Source organism: Macrosteles quadrilineatus, unplaced genomic scaffold (assembly GCF_028750875.1).
Source record: "Macrosteles quadrilineatus isolate MER2022 unplaced genomic scaffold, UCM_ALF_1.0 Scaffold_3__2_contigs__length_128488019, whole genome shotgun sequence".
In the NCBI taxonomy this organism is placed as follows: domain Eukaryota; kingdom Metazoa; phylum Arthropoda; class Insecta; order Hemiptera; family Cicadellidae; genus Macrosteles; species Macrosteles quadrilineatus.
In genome coordinates this window covers 109,024,825-109,046,252 of record NW_026542596.1, presented here as the reverse complement: position 1 = coordinate 109,046,252, position 21,428 = coordinate 109,024,825, and the positions used below count along the sequence as shown (strand labels likewise).

The following is a 21,428-nucleotide window of genomic DNA, read 5'->3' as shown; positions in this document are numbered from 1 at the left end:
TGCATGGCTCAATCACGTCCTGGTTGAAGTTCGTTCGCTACGCTCACTCACCTGTATGTTGGAGCTCGTTCGCTGCGCTCACTTTCCTTCAGGTTAGCTCGTTCGCTACGCTCACTTGCCTTCAGGTTAGCTCGTTCGCTACGCTCACTCGCCTCCAGGTTGCAAATTAGCTGTTGTCATAAATGTAAAAGAAATAATAGTGCTAGTGCTGCACCCTGTTGGTAATCCTTGTAACTTTAATGCTATTGAACATCACAGAACAGAACCAACTTGTTTAATTGAAACAGCTGTTAAGATTCAATAATTTCATTTCTCATAAGGTTAACATGGGCTTCCAGAAATTCCACGTCAAAAATCGACAAAAACTTGATTTTCAAGGGTTTACTGTTAAATATCTAACTGTCTCATATTCGATGAAATACGTCTAAAACCATCTCATATATGTATAGTATTTGGAAAATAAGTTTCAGGCGGGACAGTGCTATAGTTATTGAGGAGTAGTTGTAATAAAGTGCGTATTTTAGCGTTACCAAGAGAATGACAGATAGACAGACAGACAGACAGACAGACAGACAGACAGAAATTGAGATAAGGTTTGATTCGGTTTCTCTGACCTATGAAATGTAAAAATAACCAAAAAGTTCATTATTCTAAGCAATGTACAGACAAAACTCTAATTTTATTTATATAGATTTTGTTCTTGATGAGATGTAAAATACATAGGTAGAACGAATATATGACTCAACTTCAAAGGCAAACTTAGTTACGGCAAAGATTACATATGCTACGCAAAATTTTGCGTAGCATATGTAATCTTTGGTTACGGTATTGTACACAAAATAGCACATCTAAATTTGATCAAATATTTAGGTTATACGCTTAACAACAATAGTTATCTGTGTAACTAGTGGGCGAAGTGGCACTTTGCTGCACAATAGAGAAATTTTTACTCACGAGCCGTAGGCGAGTGTGGAAAGTTTCTCGAGTGCAGCAAAGGCAGTTTACACTCGCGTTACACATTAAATTTTTCCTACAGTTACTTAAAAGCATATAAATAATTAGTCTTTGAAACACTGTACAACACATTTTTAGGTTAGGTTGAATCCAAACATTGAACAAAATGGGAAACGCTGCACCAGCTGATCGTAGTCGTAATATCTTTAAGTATTGCCAACTTATTTTTAAGCGTACAAGTAGGCTATTATGTGTCTAATAAAAGCACGCCGTTTTGTGTTGTTTGGTTGGAATACTGGTGTGTGGCAAAAAAGAACTGTGCGGCAAAATTAAGTAAATGCAGTAATTAGCAACTTTCTGTGCTATAATCAGTGCAAAGAAGGCCACTTTGTCGGGTGACTGTAGGAAAAATATTTTTGTGGTTTTAAATCATTAAAATGATGAACCAATATATTTCATTGACTGAAGAGTAAAATATGTTTATCTAAACAAATTATGGGATGAAATGTTTACTAGGCCTACTGGTTGTTGGTATTGCCATTAGTTACCTAGGATCAAAATTAATTATTGTCTTACACTTATCACTTGTCTATCATCAGAAATGGTACAGGAGGATTTTGATAACAGTAGCCAGACAATGAGTGTAAACAATCATGTTAAGATGTAACTTAGAAGAATTTTTTATGGTAGGCTACTGTATTTCTACATAAGAAGATGAATAGTTTCCATTTATCTTACACATTAAACTCCTAAGAATTTTCTTTCTTCATCGATCTCAATAAAATTTCCTCTAGTCTAGCCTCTAATTGAGTTTGGCCTGGGCGTTCCAGTATAATATTAAAACATTAAATTTGAACTAAGCTGTTAACAATGCTGCAAAAATGCCGCAAATGTTGTAGATGCTGTGTACAATGTGTGCAGGCAAATAATTATTCATTAGAACTAGACTAATTTACTTTATTCAAAACTACTGTGATAGCCTATATATTCATACTAAACGAATACTCCTTAAATAGTAAAACAAATAGTACCGTACTAATCATAGTACCTACTTTTAACATCAACATCGTATTGTCTTCAAATACTCTTTCTAATTACTTAATCAACTCTTTTAGACATATGTAAACTTTAAATAAAACTTCCATTTTATCGTTTGATTCTTAAAATCTCTATTGAACTACAAAAATAACTTTCAATCTTTTAAATGTTATCCTATATTTACAGTTAGCCTAATTGTACAGAAAATGGGGATTCCAATTAACAATAAAAGACACATTGGGCTAAATAAATCACATACATAAATAACACAATTAGAGCCATCCGCAATCCAAGATAGCCTAAACATGAATTGACACAGCCTATCCAGATCATCTGGTCATCGGCGACGCAGTGGTAATTAAGGTAATTAATTAATTAAGTGGTTTACAACATGCCATCATAATGGTTTGGATTAAACAATTTTAATTCATAAAATTTGAAATGTTAATAATAACAAGTAGGCCTACATTGAATAGTTTGAATAGTCTTGAACAATTCAACTTAAAATTACCATTAAATAGCAGGCCTATTGCGGCTAGGCCTATTTAATAATTGAAAAATTAATTAGAAAATTTCAACTTAACCCATTCAATCTGTGCATACAAAACATGGATTGACCTACACTGAGGTAAACCTTTGGCCTTTTAACCTAAGATTTAAAAAAAAGTAAAAAAAACAGCAAAAAAAGTAAAATAAGTTAATTAAAGCTAAGGTTTCTGAATTTTCACTCCCGCCAAAGATACAGGAGTAGGCCTGTTGCACAGATTACTAGATACCTATGTCAATAACATATATCATTTCGTCACTAATAAATTGTCCGTTTATGATGTGTTAAGTTCTCAATGTTTTGTATAAACAAAACTTAATGGTTATTTTAGACTACCGTCCTTAAAGGTACCTAACCTACCGAAATATAAAAAATCAAACTGAAACTCAAAGGTTAGGCTAATAATTTTTTTTATTGACGGCAAAGTTTGTTTAAAATAAAGGCCTACTAGATGAGAAGTAAGGTTTGCTAGACTCAATTTGCTTGACATTATTATAAGAAATGCTTCAAAATTACTTGTGAGTAGGCCTATTACACAAAAATAAAATCCAGGGAATAGCTATTTGGTAAAAAAAGGTGAAAACCCCTTGGTAGACTTAATATAAAACTAACTTAATAAGTATTGGATTTAAGAGTGGGAGAAATTTATTTTTATGATAGGGGAACTATTTCACCAAAATTAAACTTATCACAGCAATTAAAAACTTGTTTGGTCTGTAGGTAAATTTTCTACCGGACCAACATCACCAACCTCCTCATTTGGCTTCAAATAGATAAGTTAAGAAGACCATTAGTCGTTATACATGCCTTCAACAAGAAAATCCATTCTCCTGTAATGTCTTCTGTCCCAATATTCTCCTGCTCTTCTATAAAATATAAGTGCCCCAAAGATTGAACACCAAATCCCAAGAACAATCACTATGCCAATTATGATGTAATCCTCACCTGTGGTTGATGTTTGAATAATAGGATATTTTTCAAAATCGTCTACATCTTCGAGGTCTGTAACAACTACAGGTTTTCTAGGATGTGTTATCCTATGAGTAGTGTGTTCACTGTGTTCTTGATCATTAGTTTTAATTGGCGAATCACTTTTGTTCAAAGGTGTTTTTGTATCTACATTGACATTGGTTAATTCTTTAATAGGACTTGAAGTCCCTTCACTTGACTGATTAGCATTGATTGCTCCAAGTGGGTCAACCCCTTTTCGAGGAACAACTGATGAGCCTGGATCCTGAACGCCTTTCCTAGGTTTAGAGCCTTTGGAATGCGTAGCACTACTATCAGCAGCTTCAATGTTCAAGAGACTATCATTAGGTTGAGCAGTAGTCAAGTCAACAATACCACCACCTTCCACTATCAACTGAGATGTCCCACTATTTAATGTAGTGAGCGGAGGATTGCCATTAGTTTTAAGAGGAGTCATACCAACAGCAGGCTTATCAAATGGTATTTCTATTATTTTACCTGTTTTCTTGCTAACCTTTAAAGTATCAATAGAGCCTGAGCTTGGAACAGTCTGAGTTTGAATGGGTTCTTCCTTGTGGACTTCCTTCCCTGCTATTGAGTCAGTAGAACTGGCCAAAGTTAAAACACACAGTAGATAAAACCAGGACGCAAACAAGAATAAATTTAACAAGTTAAATTTCGTTAACATGATAAACTCTTCACAAAACAGCAATCAGGAAAATGTAAGGTATTCAATACAAACACAGTGCTATTCCAAGAGCACCATCGATTTGATATAGGACTACTGCTGAGAACACCAGTAACTTACTGTATGCCTATAAAGAATATTCACACACAAAAAACTTTTGACTGAACTCTAATCAAACAAACACTTTGGAAATAAAATAAACACCCCTAAACGGCAGCACATAAAATTTGCTTAGCGGACGATAAACTACAGTAGTAATCAAAATCAAAATGACGTTTCTCGTGTTTTACATCCCAAATACATCACACCTGAAATAAAACAGCTGTTGGGAAAAAAGTGGAGTGATAAATGCTCACATCGTTTATAAACAGACTCAATCGAAGCATTTAGGACCGCACTGAGATACTCTCATACCGTTTACGGTTTCAAAGTGGCAAAAAGTATTGTAGATTGGTTTCAGTTTCAATCTGTTCCCATATGTCTCAGCTTAGAGTTGACTTGACACAGCTGCCTTGGGACTGGGAGTGCCTTCACTCACGCTTCACGGTGCCTCCTGTGCTAGTGCTGTCTGCTGTCGCTGTGGTTCTTCTTTTTCATCATCACCTTGTTGTTTTGATAACATAACCTCATAATTCTCAAAGGAAAAGGAGTGCATTCGCATTGTTGAAGTAGTGTAGTCCATGTACATACTAGTTTACTGATATCAAATTAAGTTTACTTTTTCGTTTTTGCAGTTGTAATTTATTGAAACATAAATAAGCTAGTGACTAACTTATACATGTAATCTTTCTAGCCAACGCTAACTTAAGAGAGAAGATTAATTTTTAACAGTTACAAAAATCAGCAACCAACCTAACTTAGCCTAGTTATTTTAATTTCAGAAACATAGCATTGCACACAAGATAAAACATTAACCTATATAGAATGACTGTGTATTTGTAGTTTACTGTTTAATTTTTGAGGGGTAGACTTCGGTATCTGTTGGCACAAACAACCAAATGAAAATATCGATCGATATATCGTTTGGTTAGTTAGGTAAGGTTAACCTAACCTAACCAACCAAACGATATAACAAATGAAACAATCGAACAATCTATATTTTCATTCGGTTGTTTGTGCAATCAGATACGGAAGTCTAGGTACCGGTACAGTACCCTTTTTGAGATCTTGTCTAAGTTAACAATGCTTAGAACACTATAATTGCCAGATCAAGCCCAATATTATGTAACCTTCAGCAATAATCTTGGACATTTATAGGTTCCCAGCCTGATCCCTCAAAAAAATCTTCACTCAGTCATGAGGAGTAGAAGTAATTCTGGTGTTCGTTTGGACTACTACCAACGTGTTGTACAAAAGCTCATAATGTGTCACCAAGTAAGTCAGACAGGATTTAGCAGCAGTGTTGCCAGGTGTACGATAATTATCGTTTTACGATACTTTTGCTCCTTCCCCATAAAAAATAATTTTGCAAAATTGTACGATAATTTTGACGTTGTGAAAGATTTTTTGTCATAAAGTACAATTATTTATCGGTGGCAAGAAAATAAAAATTTCATATTGATTGATATACATTTAAACTTGTTTCCCATTTGTATGGTAAAACGGTGACATCACTTCGTTGCTGTTCGATCTGGCAACCTCGCAAAGGCATCAGCTGTGTTAGAGATGACCCATTGGCTACCAACTTAAGTGCTTATAAGAGAATTTTTGAGAGAAGTTGGCCACCATAAGTACTACTAGGGGTAGAGTACATTGTAGGCTACCTTCAATTAATTATTGTACTCAGTACATTGGCAGTAGGGGAATGCAAAAGCAATGAGCCGGTTGATTTTTCTAGTTGAGAACCAAAACTTTACAGCGTTTCAACTTTTTTTCTAGCAGAGATGCAGATTCCGTGTGTGTGATATTGCTGCCTCTGGTAGAATTTATATTTTCTAGCTCAGTGGTAGGGCCTACTGGTAGAGCAAATACCCCCGCCGCAGCAAACCTGCAGACTAAGCGAATTTCCATTTGACTGGTTGGATTTACACTGAAATGTCTACTTAAAAATATAACATTTATTCTTGATTTAAATAGAATTAGTTTAAAAAGTACTTAGGTTTGCTGCATCAGGGAGGGTAAAACTGTTTTTTTTTGTAAAATGTGAATAGTTAGTAAGAAATAAAAACATTTTCCAAATTTGATCAAAATATGTTCACAAACAAGCAAACTACAACAGTTTACTTATTCTCCATAAGAATAACATGGGAATTTTAAATTTACAATTTTTTTGGAATTTCCTCCGTAACCATTAGGCGCATAATAACGCTTCAATATACTAAATTATTTGTTTTTTTAAGCTCTACAAAATGGTTTGGAAAGAAATTGCTAAATTTTATGTTTTTTTGGTCAAAAATGGGAAAAACCTATTTTTACCCCATAAAACCCCCCGTAAACCCCCGTTCCCATGGTCCGATCATGCTGGATCGCGAACTCGTTCGATTAAACGTACGTTTGCACGTTTGTACCAAATTTCAGCAAAATCGGATCATTTTTGCTCGAGTTATCGTGCTGACGGACACACACACATATATATATATATATATATATATATATATATATATATATATTAAAATTAAAACATATATAACAAAGTACCCTTTTAGTAATTATTTTATTTTTCATGACGACATGTTTCGGAACTAAGTCCATTGTCAAGTCATTTTTACCATAACCTCATTCTTTAAACTAACAAAATTAAAAATATAATCATATGTAAAAATAACAAAATATGTTAACTAAATCTTAATACATTTTGGTATAAATTTTAACAAAACACACAAAACTAATATACCTATCCGACCTGTAGTAAATTTTCAAAATGCTCCTTCCTATAAACTATCAAAATTTTTGGACAACAAAATAAAAAATAGTATCAATATGGATAATGGGTATAATATTAAAAATACTTACGATTTCATAGAAAGAATAAAAGATATAGACATTCCAGAGAACTCTTTACTGATCTCATTTGATGTTTGTAACATGTACACAAATATCCCAACAAAGGAAACATTAAATATTCTAAGAAAAGAACTAATTGGGAAAAATGTATTAAACAAAAAAGAAATTGAAGATATTATTCAGCTTACACAATTGACACTGAAACTAAACTATTTCAGCTACAATTCCTCTTTCTATTTGCAAGAAGATGGTGTACCAATGGGTTCCCCTCTATCTGGAATAATGGCAGATATATTCATGAAAGAAATGGAAACTACCAAAATAATGAATGATTGTAACCCATATAAAGATAAAATCCAATACTGGTACAGATACGTAGACGATATAATTTGTTTATTCAAAGGAAATGAAAATGAAGCTAATAATCTACTAAAATATATTAATAGCCTATCTCCAAAAATACAATTTACAGGAGAGATTCAAAAAGAACAAATAAATTTTCTAGATATTACAATCTCAAAAAATAACAACAGACATACATTTAACATATTTAGAAAACCTACGACCACAGACATCATTATTCCATACTATTCCAATCATCCTTGGAGTCATAAAATCGCTACTTTCCATTCACTTATCCACAGACTTATTAATATTCCCTTGAATAAAGAAAATTTCAAAAAAGAGAAAAATACCATTAAATACTTAGCAGAGAAAAATGGCTACAGGGCAAAAATGATAGACAATATGATAAAAAAGAAATTGAAAAACAAAATACAAAAGCAAAATAAAACAACGGAAAATGAAGAGAAAAAGAAATATATATGTATACCTTATAACAAATATATGACTAAAGCAGTAAGAAATACATTTAAAAATTCGGATATAAGGGTAAGTTACAGAACTAAGAACAATATTTTCCAATTAATCAATAAAAAAATCAAACACACAGAAGATAAGACGAAAAGTACAACAAATCAGGAATCTATAAGATAAACTGTAGTGACTGTAGCAATTATTATATAGGTCAAACATCTCGAAGTTTTAAAACAAGATTCAAGGAACATCTACAAGCATTGAAATCAAAAAATCAAACATCAATGAAGTCGAACTTCGCCGACCATATAATGAACACAGACCACAGTTATAAAAACATGAAAGAAAATCTAACAATTTTAGAATTTGAAAAAGAACGTGAGAAACTTAATGTAAAAGAAGAGCTAAATATTTATATACACAACAAAAATGACCCCAACAACATACTCAACACAATGATTCCAAAATTAAACCAACCTATCTACGATAAAATTGAAAAACTAAGGAAAGAAAGAAAAACATTCATATAGTATAATGAAAAAAATTTATACCAAAATGTATTAAGATTTAGTTAACATATTTTGTTATTTTTACATATGATTATATTTTTAATTTTGTTAGTTTAAAGAATGAGGTTATGGTAAAAATGACTTGACAATGGACTTAGTTCCGAAACATGTCGTCATGAAAAATAAAATAATTACTAAAAGGGTACTTTGTTATATATGTTTTAATTTTATTATATTAGTAGCCCTAAAAATGCAAGAAAATAATAATATATATATATATATATATATATATATGAATTTGAACGGATGGTGTTTTTGGCCTCTAGGGACCTCAAAACGAAAAAAAAAATCGGTCCCGCGTCCAGGTCTTACCATGAGTACTACGGTAATAGCTTAAATTCCCTATATGGGAAATTCGCTAATATATGGGAAATTCGCTAAAAGCAGTGGGGCAGAGACAAAAAGAGTTAAATTTCGGTTATTTTATCATCAACTTGCTTGTTTTACATCATAATATATACAAAATTGTGTGTACGATAATTTTGGACTGCTTGTACGATAATTTACGCCGGTCAATCTGGCAACACTGGTTAGCAGCTATAGGTGTTGGCCTAGTCCTAAGACAGGTTTTTTTATCAACACTATCATTTGAGGTTCTTATTTAGGACCCAGACCTCACCTTAAACGTTCATCAGAATCATTTTTAAACTATTCTATGACATAATACTTGGTTAGACTATTTTTTTTTATTATCTGTTCATAAGTTAAGTTAAGAATTAGGTACCTAATATGCATTGGTAGATAAGTTAAGTTATAAGCTTCAAATGTTGTTTTTCCATAAATTCATACAACTAAAATGGAAGGAGCTAAGTATATATTTTCGAACCATAATCATATCAATAACTTAGGTTTTGGTTAAAACATTTAAGTTAAGTTAGTTTGTTTTGTTAACGTTCTTAAACCAACTTATATAGGCCTATTTCGTTTTTGATTGAATAACAACTTATTGATGAGTTAGTTTCATTATTAATCATCAATAAAATCATAAACAACAGACCATTAACTCAATTCAATGTTTACATCGGGAAAAATATAGAAGCGATAACCGAATTGTAATTGCTATATCATGCTTATTGATATTAAAACCGATAATGTATCGCAGCTTCTCTGCAGAACTGTACCTGAAACATTGCAGTAATCAGGAATGCTGCAAAAATATTTGGCAAAACTTTGACATCCAATTAAGTTACATCATAGTTATCAATTGTTACAATTTACAACCATGGTACCAGAAGTTTTAGTTTTAGTTAACTTAGGCAAAGTTTGGTTAGGTACCTATCTATTGAATCAATAATTTTGTGTTCGATTAACTTATACGCCTAGGCCAACTATAGAGCCGGATAGGCCTACCAAAGTTTTGTAAAATATTCATATATAGGCTAAGTTTATATACATTACAATGCAAGCCTAGGCCTACTATGATCTAGCATGTAGGGTATCCTACCCCCTACCTTAACTTGCTTATTTACATTATCTTAATTGGATTAAACGTTTATTAAAAGTGTGCACTTTATTTTAAAACTGACTTTTGAGAAAATCAAAATTATTAATGATCGTGATCTAATATTTTTAGTTTGAGTACCCTACTCTGTCCTCCACCGTCAATATGTTGAAAATACCATATTAATAATACTGCTTTAAGTTACCGTATGGAAAATTTTATGCTGTGAAGTCCTGAGAATACTATCTGTTTTACTGCATGTCTACACTACTACTTATTGAAATAATCTACTCATAGGTAAACTTATCTCTCTGAAAAATAATAATAACATACATAATAATCCTAATCAGCCAATTGGCCTTTCCTTAACTCCTTATCTCTCTGAAAGTGAGAGATTTTGAAATGGTGATCCAATCAGCTTGTCAAACCAAATTTCTGTGATATGAAACTGTATTTTAATATATTTGCGTGTTTTTTAGCACCCTGTAACTGGACTATTTCCTGCTAGCAAAGACAACGAACACGCATGGATACGAGACAATGTTTACTGCATTCTGGCTGTTTGGGGTCTGTCTATGGCTTACAAGAAAATTGCTGATATGGATGAAGACAGAGCGAAAACATACGAGTTAGAGCAGGTATCCTTGTTTGTTTATTATTTTTTAAGATAGTCTCTATACAATTTTATAAATCGACCACCAATTTCTTGACCAGCCCCCCTAACAAAAAGTTTTGTTATACGGAAACTTTCTTGTTGCACAGAAATAACTAAAGTGACACAACTTCAATTTGGTTCACAAACATTATCAGTAAGGCAACAATTATCTTCAGTTCTCATGGTTTGTTGCAATATATTACAGACATTTTCACTGGAATTAAAAGATAATTTTTAGCAATGAACACTGAAAGCATAAATTTAGGCGAATTATAGATATCCATAATGAATGTCCATCAAATTATTTAATAACTTTTAAGAATTTTGTTACAATTAATTACTCAAATTCAAGCACCAGGTTTTCCTCGACGTTGTTCTTACTTTGCGGCTCATTGAGCCGGGCGTGTTTCCTATTAACAAATATAAGGCTACATCAAGGTTGTAATAAATAAATTTAAACTAAATAGGTAATTGATTTTTGTCTTGAAGTGCTGTGTCAAACTGATGCGAGGCTTGCTGATGGCGATGATGCAGCAGAAAGATAAGGTGGAGAAGTTTAAGATGTCACAGAATCCCGTGGATGCGTTGCACGCCAAGTACAGCTCATCTACGGGACAGTCAGTGGTCGGAGACAACGAGTGGGGGCATCTACAGATGGACGCAGTCTCCTTATACCTGCTAGTCCTGGCCCAAATGACTGCCTCTGGTAAGCTTCGAGCACATTATAGGATAGGTTAGGTGAGGTTGAAAGAGTTTTACTTAATGAGGTGTCTGAATTAATGATAAAAGAGCGTAAAATGTAAAAAGCTGCCCCTGGAACTCACCTAAATGACTTTATACTGCTAAGGAATTAGTAGCTATTCAAACATTAAATACGGTATAGGGTTTTATGTGTGTGTGTTGTGCTTAAAAGTATGAGTTAAATGCAATGAGTTTGTAAAAGCATCATCGTCATTATAGGCTTATGAATTTGTTAATTCTATTAAATTGAATAAAATCTTAAAACAATTCACGTTTTGAGCTGCAGATATTAAAAGTATGTTTAATTTCAAAGAAATGTGTTTGTTTTGTTTCAGGTCTCCAAATAGTTTTTAGTCTTGACGAAGTAGCTTTCATTCAGAACTTGGTGTTCTACATTGAATCTGCTTATTGTATTCCTGTAAGTAATTTGTAATTTAAATCACTATTAACCTACCTGTAAAATTTTCATAGATTTATCAAAATTAAACATATTTAAACAGGCTACTCTGATAATATCTTGATAAAAAAGTAATTTAGAAATGCCGTGTTAATTTTCCTTGGTAGTAATTTGCTAATGCTACCCTAACCCCACTACCCTCCTAATGCTGACACAAACATGCACCTTGCTGTGCAGGACTATGGTATCTGGGAGAGGGGAGACAAAGCCAACCATGGTTTGCCCGAACTCAACGCAAGCTCCATCGGGATGGCCAAGGCTGCGCTGGAGGCCATGAATGAGTTAGATCTGTTCGGAGCTCGAGGCGGCCCATCCTCCATCATTCACGTATTGGCTGATGAGGCTCAGAAGTGTCAGGCCGTTCTGCAGGTGAGCTGCAAAGTTATTTGTAATACAACTAGTATGATGAAGACTTTATCATAGTTGCTTAGCCGTCGTTTGCAACAGGATGAGGGGGCAGAATAGAATAATATTGTTTGTAAAATCTTCTGTTAAAAACAGTGTTACAAACTTATTTTTAATTTTTGTGTTTGTTTTGTGTGTCTAGCTTAACCTAATCAGTGTGTACATAATTATTTTCCACACCACCCAATTGGACACTGGACAGTTACCAAAATTGAGCTACAGAATATTGTAAAACAATCTGTCACATAGTTTTTGTGTTTTTCTGAGCCACAAACATTTAAAAGTCTTTTTCAAGAAAAAGGTACAAGTTGCTTTCCATCTTCTAACGTTGACCTGATTGGTAAGTTAATAGCCAAGGGATATATTTAAATAAAGCATAAATTATTTTGAATGCTGGTTCAGGTAAATATTACATTCCATGAAAACATACAAAGAAAATTTGATTCCCCAGTTCCCCACTTATGCTGTTGCTTTTACTAGTTCATTTTATTCTTTTCAAGTCTATGCTCCCACGAGAGTCCAGTTCCAAGGAGCTCGACAGTGGTTTGTTGTCGGTGATTAGCTTCCCCGCCTTTGCTGTTGATGACCCTGCTTTGATACATCTGACGAGGAATGCCATAATTGCAAAACTACAAGGGAAATATGGCTGTAAGCGTTTCTTGAGGGATGGCTATAAAACTGCTAAAGAGGTAAGATGTTAGAAACACTTAACAAAATTAGAATTTTTGAAGTTTTATTAATACATGTAACAAGATCAAATGTTACACACTAATTCTCATCTATTTTAGTCATTCCTGGGCTTAGGCCATTCATCTTTTCCTATCCTTCCACTGAAATTTGATATATCTTTCCTCTCTTCTACAGGTTTCGCTTTTCATTATCCATCCACCTTCTAGATTTACACATCGGTCTCCTTTTCCCCATCACCTTCAATCCATTTTATTAGCTTCTCGTATCACTTTTTTTTGTCAAGCCATAATAGTGTAGCCTTCTACTCTCCCTATTAAACTGTCCTCAAGAATCCTTCTTCTAATCACTGTAAATCTAACTCTAACATACACTACTTTGTTTTACTTTAAATTTAATTTCTCTAGCTTGTATTTTGATCAATTCTTTGTCTGTACATTCCATTACTGCACTACATAAGTAACTATTGGCCTATGTCTTGCCATGGCTATGTTTAACTTCATAGATATTAGGTACTTTAATTAACAACAGATCATACTGTAGTACAACAACAGACCAATGTTTTGATTTTCCAAATTTACTACTCATGACGGTAGTACAAGTTACAAGTAAAGCTGATAAAATTTGCATTAGGAGTAGAGTTTGCTTTTTTTTAAACAATTAATAGGTTAAAGTTTTCATTGAAAAAAATCATTGAAGAAATAAGAATAAAGATACCCAAGGATGAGAGAAAGTTATGGAATGTATAAGCTATCTAAAGTTGTTTTTCAAAATTTGTTTTAGTGTAAGTTGCCAATAAAAGTAATTAAGTAAAGGGCTAAAAATGCTATAAGCGAGCCAAAATTCAGCTATAGGTACTTTCTAAAGAAATAGGAATGAACTGGCTGTGAACATGAACCATTTTCTGATTTGTAGTTGTTTACATGTTTTATATATGTTCAAAACTAATTCTAATTTAGGCCTAAGTCAAATGTTTTCTTTCCAGGACCCCAACAGGCTCTACTACGATCCTTGGGAACTCAGGATGTTTGAAAGGATAGAATGTGAATGGCCTTTGTTCTTTTGCTATCTCAAACTTGACTACTGTTTTCAAAACAACAAAGAAGGAGTGGAGGAGTACGACAGAGCTCTAGAACAGGTCAGTGATTACCTTGTTTATTAAGTTGAAAACTTATTTGTTAGCAAGCTTATAACATTAACCTTCTACGGATATTCATTTTAAAATACCTTTGTCTCTCTATCCAGACATTAAAACCGTTTAATTCCTAGGGTTTTAGAAATTTGATGATTATTGAAAAATGCTCACTCAAAAAAAAAAAGAAGGAAGAAAGGTCTCTGAGTGGGATTTCGGATTTGTGTTAAAAACTATGAAACACTTAATTAGTTCACCTATGTTCACATACGTTAACTGAGCAGAAGTCAAGCCAACTTGAAGGTGGCATTCTACATTAAGGCCAAAATACTCGAACACGTTTGTTACCAGAATTTACATAATATGCCGGTGTAAGCCTATATTATCTCTTTTATCTTATCATAAAAGGGCAGACCGAAGTATCAAAGCACTTCATCTGCATTCATCTAATTATTTCGCACCCCAATGAGTGGTTTTATTAAGGGACATTAAGTATCCAAGCACCTGATATGCCTGCAGTCTACCGATAAGGGGGGAGGGAAGGTATCTCCACATGTATGGCCTCCTGAGGCATCAGCTTACAGATTTTTTCCCCTCTCGAAAAACATTCACCATTTAGTTCCTCCTCAGGAAGCGACTACTTCTCAACACATGCCAAAAGTTGACGCTATTACCGCAGAGCGCTCCTCACAGTTCTAAGAGCAAGTGATCAGCTGTTTCCTTTAACCTGCTGCATTTCCTTCATAGTGGTGCACCATCACACAATCCATCGCCTTCAATGTTATCCCCTGAAACTATACCTAAAGATTACATTCATTATTAAATATTATAAAACTGGCTACAACTATATCATAGGAATGAAATGTATTGTATAATATTCAAAGGTAGTCAGTTACAGGGTGTCTAGTTTTAAAAAACGGGAAAGTTTGGAATTAGTATTGAATTTCAAAATGGTCTTGAAAAGTTGGGATTTAGTCTTCATTTTTATATCAAAGTCGGGAATTTTCATGATTTTGCCGCGATCGTGGAAGACGACGATCACCTTTGCGGGACCGCGGAAGACGATGATGACATTTCAGAAACCGCGGGAGTTGACGACGAGGATGATGTTTCCATGACCGCGGGAGACGACGGTAATGTCTACATGGCCCCAGGAAATGTTCATGATTTTGCCGAGATCACGAAAGACAACGATCCCGTTTGTGTGACCACGGAAGAGGATGATGATGATGTCTACACCGCCGTGGAAAATGTTCACGATTTAGCCGCCAACGAGGAGGACGATGATGATGTTTCTGTGATCGTGGTTAACGACAATGACGTTTCCGTGTTCGTGGCAGTCAATGATGATGTCTACACAGCCGCAGAAGATTTTCATCATCGAAAAAAAATACCCAAATTGGCTAGTTAGAATTGTTTATTGCTGCATTTTTTCTTTACTTGAAAACACCATATTTTAATAGGCCTAATACTTTTATAGCATAAAGACAGGAGTTAATGTAGTACAACCAAATTATTTAGAAAATTTGGTTAAACTATAAAAATTGGTATCGGTTTCAAGAATCGAGAATCGATTCATTTTGGTTTCTACACATCGCTAATTGTTGAAAAAACTAATCTTGAAAAATCTGGAACTAGTCTTGAAAAGTCTGGAATTAGTCTTAAATTTCAAAATGAAACTAAACTAAATAAACTAGACACTCTGCAGTTAACTATGCATTGTGTTGTGTGTAGGTGCTGGTGAAGGGAGATGACGGCATCAAGTTGGTGCCTGAGTTGTACACAGTGCCAGCAGACAAGGTAGACCAAGAGTACAAGGACCACGGCTCTCAGGAACGTCAAGCGATCGGCCGTTGTCCCTTCTTGTGGGCTCAGTCCCTCTACATCCTCAGCAAACTCCTGCAAGATGTAAGCAACATTATTATACAATACTTACTTACTTACTGCCGTGGCTCTTGGTACCCAAGGTGGTACTTTGATTATTATTACACAATATTCGTCATTATTCCTGGTTATGAAATACTACTTAAAATTACTACTCACAGGATTTTACTATTTATAAATACTATTTTGGCTCTAACACCTTTGCACCTCAGGGATTCCTGGCAGTGGGAGAGTTGGACCCACTCAACCGCAGACTGTGCTCGGAGAAAAAGCCAGATGTGGTGGTGCAAGTCGTGATCTTGGCTGAAGACAACGACATTAGAGACAAGTTGTTGCAGCATGACATTCATGTGCAGACCATCGCAGAAGTCGCTCCTATTGAAGTGCAGCCTGCGCGAGTGCTCAGTCACCTGTACACCTACCTGGGTAAGTGCGACTAGTGTGGTCAAACCTTACCTAACCCAACCTTAAGGAACAAACCTAACCTTATCTTCCATAACCTAATAGAACTTTACCTTTCCTAACATGACCTCACACCTAACCTAATCTTTCCTAAAATGACCTCACTGAACCTAATCCAACCTTACCTTATCTTTTTTTATTTTTTGTGTGCATTTACACAATTTACATTTTTTATCTAAGGGAACGGATCTTACTATTCACAATAACCTGATGCTTTCTCCACGTAAATATTCTGTTAACACTATTGAGATCTTCAGGTTAGATCAAGTGAGAACTATACCACATGACTATAGCCCGTTCACAAAATTTGGATGTTTTGAGTGGAAGTTCCCCCACTTCCTTTTTTGGTTAATGTACATGTTACAGCTGATTGGCGTTTTGGCAAACCTCAGCTGTTGAGCTATATTTTTAAAGGTAGGATCAAGTGGAGATGATAGATTTATTCCTCTAAAACAGCCTAAATTTTGTGAACAGAGTATGTTGAGGCCATGGTGTGCCATCTTCAGAGTAGAAACGGAGCACTACAACTGGTTGTGTTGTGGTAGTAGTTAAATAGTAATTCTTGGAAAGTTACTGATAGCCTTTTGTTTGATGTGGAACACCATATTAGTATTGTGACACATCGGTATGATATGTATTGTAAATAAACATCTCAATGTCTGTTCATATATCAGTGTAACGTGGACCTCTCCCCATTTGAATTTAGAAGAGTAATTTCTACCCATAACAAGATTGACATTTGACATTATTCCTGTATGTACATACAATATGTATAAAGATTTTTGATTCTGATTCACTACTAAACCGTCTTAACAAAACCAACTTCTTACAGGGATGCTGCATGGTACTAACAGCTGCGGCTGATACAAAAACTCTAGGTTGATGTAATATTGATCAATGATTACACTTTTAACAAATTTGTATTTTTAGGACGCAACAAAAAGCTGGGGCTGACAGGACGTAAGTCACGGGATGTGGGAATCCTGAGCACTAGTAAACTTTACTCTTTGCAAGATCGCATCTTTGCCTTCACTCCACAGGTTGGTTCTTATAATATAAATTGTTATGTGTTGATATTATTTTTGGTTAGATGTAGTAAGAGCCTTCAATTCCTTTTCCAATGATAAGTAGTTATTTTTGCCAAAAATTACATGAACTTACACAAAGTGTTGTTTCTCGCTCATTAAAATCTTTATAGCAGATCTCTCAACATATTTAATTTTTTAAGAATTTAATTAAGTTCTGTAAGCTGTTGGTTCTGTAAGTTTTCTAACCTTTTTTGTTGCTATCCCTTGTATTGGTCTATGATGGAATCTGGCAATCTTTACCCTTGGTAGCAACTAGTTACTTAAATTAAACCTGTTGTTTACTACCAGAGTTACTATTAAGCCGTATTCTAGTGTATTAACAAGTATTTATTTGTAAAGGAGTTGTGATGTGAGGTTAAATGCCATTGTAGTTTAACTGTAAGAGGTGGAATCTTTATTAGATTCTTGGTCTTTTCCAATCCATCAAAGACACAAAGTGAGGGATTCAGAGTATTATGCACCTAAAATTTGTGTTTGGCAACTCAGGCCAAGCATTGTCACAACTTTTAAGTTTACTAGCATAGAAAAAACACCCTTAGAGATTTATAATTGTTATAGATAAGCCAAAGGCAAGTAGAGAAGGTGGAAATTATTTTGATCACTAATGCATCAGGTATAGGCATTGCTTGATGTCTATAAACTGGTAACCACAACCTGAATAGTTCAAGAACTGGTCCTATCAAAGTCTTAGTTCTGTTTGTAAAGTCAGTGTCACTTGTTGACAGATGATCAGCTACAAACAAAAACAGATCTCTGAAATGGTTTTGCATTGTCTTATAGCTGACAGATCAGACCCGATACTACATTGCGTCTGATAATGAACTGATGATTGACATTTTCAAGAGCGAGATTAACTTTCTAAAGTCCAGCTGGCAGAACATGCTTGGTCGTCCGCTAGTCATTATGACCTTAAACAGCGCTTATCTAGGTAACGATTCTTCTTTCAAATGCGGACAATGGAATGTTGTTGCGGTTTTTGTAGTCCTTCGCTTTCAGTAACAATCACCTAAATGTTGTGATAGTCCACGTGATTTACCGAGTACTAACATGTTTTAGGCTCTAGTGTGTTTTAGTTTTTCCTTGTGAAAGCATAACCTAGATGTGTGTTGTGTTAGCTTTGAAATTCCTATGAAAACATTTTTATTCGATGAACAAGTTACTCTTTAGGTTTTTTTAAATTTAAGTACCTCTTGTTTGGACCCTTGTGCAAACTTTATAAATTGAATGATCAGAATTTAAGTGACAAAAATTAATCACACATAACGCGTACAAAATTAGTAAATTACAATACCACTTCCCAACAATAAATAAATGCAGCAATAAGTAATAACATATATACTGAATGTACAACACAGGCTAGACAAACCAGATTATGACCCATTTCAGCTGTGGAAAAGGAATGGGTTATGAGACATGCTAGGGGCCGTCCAAACAATCCAAAATCCTAACTACTCCATATGAGAAATAGTGTTACCGGATTTTTCACCAGGCTCTAGCTTGGGATTGTATTTCACGTTACTTCAGGCTAAGCTAGAGGTTGCGACAGTATAACTTAAATAAAATCTATAGGTGATTTTTGAATGCAGGGTTTGGACCCCGGAATAAGGGAACCGAAGTCCCATGCTCTACCACTAAACCAGCTCGCTCCCCAGTCTTACCAAATATAGATTCAATAAAACTGACAAAGTCTGTTTTGACATTTTTTTGGCTTAAAACAATATTTTTCTTAAATAAAAAACATTTTTTAACTTAGAAAAAATTTGTTTTAACTCAGTGTGTGAATGTAAGTTATATATTTCAACCAGTTTTGTGTAATGAAAGAATTAACTAATTAGTATTAGAATATTAAAATAGATTAGGTAGTCTAGTGTAGGAAGGAGTTTGATTAATTGTACCAGTACAAAAGGTGAACAATTTCAGAGCTGACTCAAAAATCTAGACTAGTTGCAGATAATTGATTAGATTTTCAAAATATCCGTTCCTCTTAGAGTCAGTCATATTGGTCGTACGCTATGTAGTAGCAAATGCACATAGTATGCTATTTTATTTAGGAACACACAAAACATAACCTAACGATAATTATGTTTACCATGCTAACAATTCTGCATGTGTTGCTCCTCCGAAGTTTATTTTGGATAGAAGCTTAGTGGCATGTTTGTGTGTGTCAGACTATGGACTTAGAACAGTACTACATGACAACGGACATAGATTTCCTAGCCAACAATATAATGATGGACATTGCTTTCTTGGCGATGAATTGGAAGCATATGCTGGGCCGCCCAACATACATCTTGGTGGCCACCGAAACTTCCGCAATCGATGGTAAATTATCATGTTGGCTTGAGGAATATTAACCTTATCTTACTTTAGGAAATATCAATGTTCGAGAAAAATTAGTGTTTTGCTGTCAGCTTTGTTTGAGATAGGCCTACTTTTAAAATGTCTTAGTTTTGGAAAAAAAACAGTTGCTGTTTAGATATCAGTTTTGAAATGTATCTTTGAGTTTGGATATAAAATTTTCATTTAAAAGTAGTTGAATGTAAAGAAAAGGGCTTTGCAGATTACATTTTTAATACAAAGGTAATTTTTTAAGTAAGCGCTGTTTGTTCGTGTAGCTTCTTAGTTCACGTGTACGTCCCAACGAGGCTCCTCATCGCTTGCTGGCACATTTGTGAACAGAGCGGTGCAATATGCAGCTCATCAGATCAGACTGACCTTATCTTGCATGCGGGGGGAGATTCAATTGTTTAAAAAAATTGTTTAAGCACACAGCAAAGCGTGTTGTCAGCTGCAGATCTGCAAATGGTGCCATTTTGTCCACCAATGTGTCAGTAAGCGGCGAGCCGCCTCGTTGCGGCGTACACACAAACTTCAGAGCTATAAACAAAAACAGCCCTTAAAAAAAAACCCTGTTTACATTTTCATTTTAAACTCACCCAGGTACTCTGTACCTAACACTGTTGCATACAATTTTTTTGTTTAACATGGCCAATGATTGTATAAAGCCATACGATGTGTTTGGAAAAGAATCTTACACAATTCATAATATGCTCATTATTATAATATATTAAATATGGCTTGAAAGATTAACTTAATAACTTAATATTTAGATCTAGTCACTAATGTTGATGTCCAATAGATTAACTCTGTGGAAATTTTATGCATGGATTAAAATGCTTCTGAAATGATATTACATATCATAACAATATCAGTATACTTTTACGGATGGAATATGGAACAATAATTTATCTTCTACTAATAAACTGTTACAACTAGTAGTTTTACCAAGTAAAATTGGTTTTATATATATATTTTTTGTCATCGTTTTAACAAATTAGTTGAAAACTGAAATGATGAAAAATTGAATAGTAATACTTCTCTTTAAATTGTTATAACTTTTAGTTTTATAAGTTAAAAGTTAATTTGGTTAAGAGCAAATTTTTTTAACGAACATATTTTAATACTACTTTAATATATAGGAACATATTTTACTACATATTTTAATAACCATAATAAATCAATCAAACCTATTTTGAATTTCATCAATTCATTTAGTTTTACACTCATTACGACACATTTAGTAAGGTATTAACCAACCCTTCATTTTTAATAGCAATTGTAATTTGTTACAGATCAAGGAAAAATCCCGTTGGCAATGGTGACAACAATGAAAAAGTTAAAATCTGGATACATCAATGGGACTCGGTTAGTTATTTTTTTATAGCATAAAGCTTTTTTACAGCATTGAAAACTGTGCCACATGGATTTTTTGCACTATTTGTTTGAAATGAAGCTAATTATCATATTTTTTCAGTCCAGATGACCTGATTCAATTGTGTATAATTGTGTATAATCAATTGTGTAGGCCCTACCTCATGTATATTAAACAATTTAAAGTAAACCTGTTACCAACTAATAACTAAACTGTCGATGAAAAATGTATAAGTATGCA

General features: G+C 34.1%; 2 protein-coding genes across 5 annotated transcripts in view; one reads left to right on the top strand and one right to left on the bottom strand.

Annotated features, from left to right (window-relative positions):
• Positions 1-3,329: 3,329 nt before the first annotated feature.
• On the bottom strand, positions 3,330-4,818 carry LOC128989457 (uncharacterized). Its single transcript, XM_054411350.1, has 2 exons — positions 4,742-4,818; positions 3,330-4,116 (listed from the first exon to the last, which is right to left on the bottom strand). The coding sequence occupies exons 1-2, from the start codon at positions 4,816-4,818 to the stop codon at positions 3,330-3,332; spliced, it is 864 nt and encodes a 287-aa protein (XP_054267325.1).
• An 8-nt stretch (positions 4,819-4,826) lies between these two features.
• The window catches only part of LOC128989641 (probable phosphorylase b kinase regulatory subunit alpha), a 37,820-nt gene continuing 21,218 nt past the window's right edge, over positions 4,827-21,428 (top strand). Inside the window, exons 1-13 of one of the 4 annotated variants that reach the window (XM_054411595.1) lie at positions 4,827-4,864; positions 5,454-5,570; positions 10,445-10,603; positions 11,110-11,326; positions 11,697-11,779; positions 11,996-12,187; positions 12,724-12,912; positions 13,896-14,048; positions 15,777-15,950; positions 16,139-16,352; positions 17,319-17,428; positions 19,645-19,798; positions 21,109-21,181. In XM_054411595.1, coding sequence (XP_054267570.1) covers positions 5,493-5,570; positions 10,445-10,603; positions 11,110-11,326; positions 11,697-11,779; positions 11,996-12,187; positions 12,724-12,912; positions 13,896-14,048; positions 15,777-15,950; positions 16,139-16,352; positions 17,319-17,428; positions 19,645-19,798; positions 21,109-21,181 — 1,796 coding nt within the window. In that variant the 5' untranslated portion in view covers positions 4,827-4,864; positions 5,454-5,492. Of the gene's footprint in view, positions 4,865-4,917; positions 4,933-5,453; positions 5,571-10,444; positions 10,604-11,109; positions 11,327-11,696; positions 11,780-11,995; positions 12,188-12,723; positions 12,913-13,895; positions 14,049-15,776; positions 15,951-16,138; positions 16,353-17,318; positions 17,429-18,256; positions 18,405-19,644; positions 19,799-21,108; positions 21,182-21,428 lie in introns of those variants that run through there. The other 3 variants (XM_054411597.1, XM_054411598.1, XM_054411596.1) reach the window with 3 other exon arrangements.

What these genes read in the sequence shown, in the direction of transcription:
- LOC128989457 (XM_054411350.1), bottom strand. Translation starts at nt 4,818, where the DNA reads ATGTTATCAAAACAACAAGGTGATGATGAAAAAGAAGAACCACAGCGA. An exon ending in GCACTAGCACAGGAGGCACC is followed by an intron (nt 4,117 to 4,741) that starts GTGAAGCGTGAG and finishes AACTTTGGCCAG; the next exon opens with TTCTACTGACTCAATAGCAG.